The sequence below is a fragment of the Priapulus caudatus genome, unplaced genomic scaffold (genome assembly GCF_000485595.1).
Source record: "Priapulus caudatus unplaced genomic scaffold, Priapulus_caudatus-5.0.1 Scaffold90, whole genome shotgun sequence".
Taxonomy (NCBI): Eukaryota; Metazoa; Priapulida; class Priapulimorpha; order Priapulimorphida; family Priapulidae; genus Priapulus; species Priapulus caudatus.
In genome coordinates, this window is record NW_014577151.1 from 419,308 (window position 1) to 424,255 (window position 4,948).

General features: G+C 45.5%; 1 protein-coding gene across 1 annotated transcript in view; it reads left to right on the plus strand.

The window, feature by feature from the left end:
* The window catches only part of LOC106804847 (ubiquitin carboxyl-terminal hydrolase 30-like), a 23,345-nt gene extending 20,627 nt beyond the window's left edge, over positions 1–2,718 (plus strand). The window contains exon 6 of the mRNA XM_014806202.1: positions 2,529–2,718. Within this exon, the coding sequence (XP_014661688.1) occupies positions 2,529–2,718 (190 nt within the window). The remainder of the gene's footprint in view (positions 1–2,528) is intronic.
* The last annotated feature ends 2,230 nt before the right edge of the window (positions 2,719–4,948 follow it).

Sequence of the window (4,948 nt, forward strand, 5' to 3'; positions counted from 1 at the left end):
CATGATGTGGCTGTTACATCATGATGTGGCTGTTACATCATGATGTGGCTGTTACATCATGATGTGGCTGTTACATCATGATGTGGCTGTTACATCATGATGCGGCTGTTACATCATGATGTGGCTATTACATCATGATGTGGCTGTTACATCATGATGTGGCTGTTACAGCATGATGTCATGTACCTTGTGGAAGGTGCCATTGGGATATCTGTGACTGTAATATGCCTGTGATAAAACTAGAATGATATTGAGATTCTTGGCAAACGTAAAGAAGAAAGATTTGGACCTCGTCAAATCTACTTTCACTCGCGTTACTCATATAGCGTTTAAATTATGAGACTGTTAGATTTGAGTGACACCGTTAAATGGGCCAAGCATCGTTGATATGCCTTGATGTTGTTTGTAATCCTGAGGCCCGCGTGTCTTTACTTGCATGTGTGTGCTGGCGTGCGTGCGTGCGTACGTGCGTGCGTACATGAGTGCGTGCGTGCGTACATGAGTGCGCGCATGCGTGCGTGCGTGCGTGCGTGCGTGCGTACATGAGTGCGTGCATGCGTGCGTGCTTGCGTGCGTGCGTGCGTGCGACACTGCCCGGTAAGCACTATAAGCTAGCCTACGATAGTGAATCAGGGCTAAAGACCGTGTTATTGTAACACGTTATAGTGTGCAACATATTCACACATAATCCGTCGTGCGGATCATATGTTGTTATTATTTATTCCCGCCGATTCGGGCCTCGTTTTGTGTTTTGTTTCCTCGTTTAATAAATGACTTTTTCGACTGTTAAACGATGTGTTTCGTGTTTGTGTTTCGATGTGATAGATGCGCGACCAATCGAGCTGTCGTCTGTTTAGCTTGAGCGTTCCTTTACGCCCATATAGGGTGAGAGAGAGGCTTCTAATTCTCTCGTTAAATTGACTACGTCACGAATTTCCTATGGTAAAATTTGTAAAATTTTTGTTGCCATTTTTTTACATTAAAAGTAAGAACTATCGGGACTAAACGTATCGTCAAATTCTTACCTGATAAGATTGTTTCTCAACTATTTTTAAAAAAAACCTGGAAGATTTGATATTATGTTCCGGACATTGATTGCTTGCTATGGGCTATGTGTGAGTCACGAGTGTATGTTTACATCGAACAATACAGTAAAACAGGAAGTAATAATGCAGCAATTTAACCATAAAAAGTGAACAGAATTACTTATATTTTGTGAAAAAATGGAAATTTTATTTTTATTTTTACTATTTACGGTGATGTAATCACTTTAAACACGTTCAAGTGCACACGATTTGACAAAAAATTATCACGAACCTTGTCTTTGTATGAGCGCATATCACACATGTCACTTCTTTTAGAATATACACGACATTCGTAAAAGTGTAACGCAAAAGAGAACGCAAATGTACCGTGACAATACAGCGTCATAACAACGTGCCGAAACAAACGTTGCCATGACAGCAGGGCTGTACGACCAGGCTACTACCAGTGACAGCCTGGAAACACGACTACAGTCTCTAGGATACAAGGCACGTGCTCAACTTGTGTAGCTACCAGGCTCGCATCGTATCTCTATATTCGTAGATGGTCTACTTGCAGGTCAAGGGTAAACGTTTTTGATTTTTGCGATGAGTGCCTATGAATTGTAGAGGATCTATCGGCAAAGCAAGGTTATAACTGGAAGCTTCGCGCTAATAGGTTTGAAAGGGAATAATAATTAATACCTATATAAATTCTTCGTCCTTTTCGTTTCTTCCTCCTCCGCCTCTTACTCTTCCTATATATATGACTTGAAAAGTCCTTGAATTTCATGAAAATGTCCTTGAATTTTTAGAAAGAATCCTTGCCTGTAATAAAAAGAAATTTTGTACCATCAATAATGTACAAACCTCAATAAAAATTGCGTTAAATGAGCTTAAAAAGCTATAGACATGATAGACAGTTAAATGATGATCACAAATTACAGTAAGTCAGTAAAATCAGTCAGTAAATCAAGGTATGTTGTAAAAGTGACAGTGTTTAGAAAATTAGAAGGGTTTATTAATGTGATCCAGGTAAGTTTTAGAGGTGAAATGCAGTGATTAAGAATGGGGTTATTAAATTAATCTAGGTATGTTTTGTTCTGTGTATGAATTCCGATAAAATGTCTGATAAAATGTCCTTGAATTTCCGATAAAATGTCCTTGAATTTCCGATAAAATGTCCTTGAATTTCCGATAAAATGTCCTTGAAAAGTCCTTGAAAAGTCCTTGAAAAAAATTTCAGTCCTGTATGCACCATGTTACTGTAGTAGTAAGAAGTATTGTGAGTGCTAGTAGAAACAGTGGTAGCGCAAATTTATTACCGTAAGTTTTTACCGGTTTATACCGTAGTTTATGACCGTAAACAGTGCGGTCACAGAGATGTTCATGGCGCCATTCGTCATCGGCGATAGCGACGACACACTATAGTACGGGATGCCACCACTAGGCGGCGTAAATCATTCGGTCCCACGATCGTCTGACGAATCTCTCTCGTCCTCGCAGTCTCTCGTCGCAAGTCGGCAGCGTTCTCGGCCAGGGGGCGCTGCCGCTGTCGGCGGGGCTTCCCCTCATGGCCGGTCTTCCCCTGAAGGTGGCGCCGCCGTCCGCGGCCGGGAGCGTGTTCCGCCTGCAGGCGGTTGTGCAGCATCTGGGCGACGTCTTCTCCGGACACTTCATCACGTATCGCAGGTGAGGTGACGCCACCTAGCGGTGCCGGCAATAGAGAGCGTAGCCAGGACCTATCCGCGTTCGCACGAGGATAAATTGTATGAAAGGCTACATCCGACGATTGTACCCGAACAATTTTGTCGGATTACGATTCTCACGAGGCCCCGCGACAATCGCATCCGAAAATTACGTCGGATTACGATTCTCACGAGGCCCTGCGACAATCGCATCCGAAAATTACATCAGCTTACTATTCTCACGAGGCCCCGCGACAATCGCATCTGAAAATTATGTTGGATTACGATTCTCACGAGGCCCCGCGACAATCGCTTCCGAAAATTACATCAGCTTACGATTCTCACGAGGCCCCGCGACAATCGCTTCCGAAAATTACATCAGCTTACGATTCTCACGAGGCCCCGCGACAATCGCATCCAAAAATTATGTCGGATTACGATTCTCACAAGGCCCCGCGACAATCGCATCTGAAAATTATGTCGGATTACGATTCTCACGATTCTCACGAGGCCCTGCGACAATCGCATCCGAAAATTATGTCGGATTACGATTCTCACGAGGCCCCGTGACAAGCGCATCTGAAAATCACATCAGATTACGCATTCTCACGAGGCCCCGCGACAATCGCATCTGAAAATCACATCAGATTACGATTCTAACGAGCCCCGCAGACAATCGCATCTGAAAATTACGTCAGATACGATTCTCACGACGGCGGCCCCGCCGACAATCGCATCTGAAAATTACGTGAGGATTACGATTCTCACGATGGCCCCCGACAATCGCCATCTGAAAATTACGTCGGGATTACGAGTTCTCACGAGGCCCGCCGACAATCGCCATCTGAAAATCACATCAGATTACGATTCTCACGAGGCCCGCGACAATCGCGTCTGAAAATCACATCAGATACGATTCTCACAAGGCCCCGCCGACAATCGCATCTGAAAATTACGTCGGATTACGCATTCTCACGAGGCCTCGCGACAATTGCATCCGAAATCTACATCGGTTACGATTCTCACCGAGGCCCCGCCGACAATCGCCATCTGAAAATTACGTCGGATTACGATTCTCACGAGGCCCCCGGACAATCGCATCGAAAAATTACGTCGCGATTACGATTCTCACGAGGCCCCGCGGACAATCGCATCTGAAAATTACGTCGGATTACGATTCTCACGAGGCCCCCGCGACAATCGCCATCTGAAAAATTACGTCGGATTACGATCTCACGAGGCCCCGCCGACAATCACATCCGAAAATTACGTCGGATTACGATTCTCACGAGCGCCCGCCGACAATGTCGCGCATATCCGAAAATTACATCTTATTACGATTCTCCTAAAACAAGGCCCTGCCCGACAATCGCCATCCCAAAATTACGTTAGGATTACGATTCTCACGAGGCCCCGCGACAATCGCCATCGAAAATTACGTCGGATTACGATTCTCACAGGGCCCGCGACAATCGCATCCGAAAAATTACGTCGGATTACGATTTCTTAACGAGGCCCGCCGACAATCGCATTCTAAAATTACGTCGGATTACGATTCTCACGAGGCCTCGCGACAATCGCATCCGAAAATTACGTCGGATTACGATTCTCACGAGGCCCCGCGACAATCACATCCTAAAATTACGTCGGATTACGATTCTCCTAAAATTACGTAGGATTATGATTCTCACGAGGCCCCGCGACAATCACATCCTAAAATTACGTCAGCTTACGATTCTAACGAGGCCCCGCGACAATCGCATTCTAAAATTACGTCGGATTACGATTCTCACGAGCCTCGCCGACAATCGCCATCTAAAATTACGTCGGATTACGATTCTTCACGAGGCCCCGCCGACAATCACATCTGAAAATGACGTCGGATTACGATTCTCACGAGGCCTCGCGACAATCGCATCCTAAAATTACGTCGGATTACGATTCTCACGAGGCCCCGCGACAATCGCATCTGAAAATGACGTCGGATTACGATTCTCACGAGGCCCCGCGACAATCGCATCTGAAAATTACGTCGGATTACGATTCTCACGAGGCCCCGCGACAATCGCATACTGAAAATTACTCGGATTACGATTTCTCACGAGGCCCCGCGACAATCGCATCCAAATTACGTCAGATTACGAATTCTCACGAAGGCCCCCGCCGACAATCGCATCTGAAAATTACGGATCGGATTACGATTCTCACGAGGCCCCACGACAATCGCATCCGAAAATT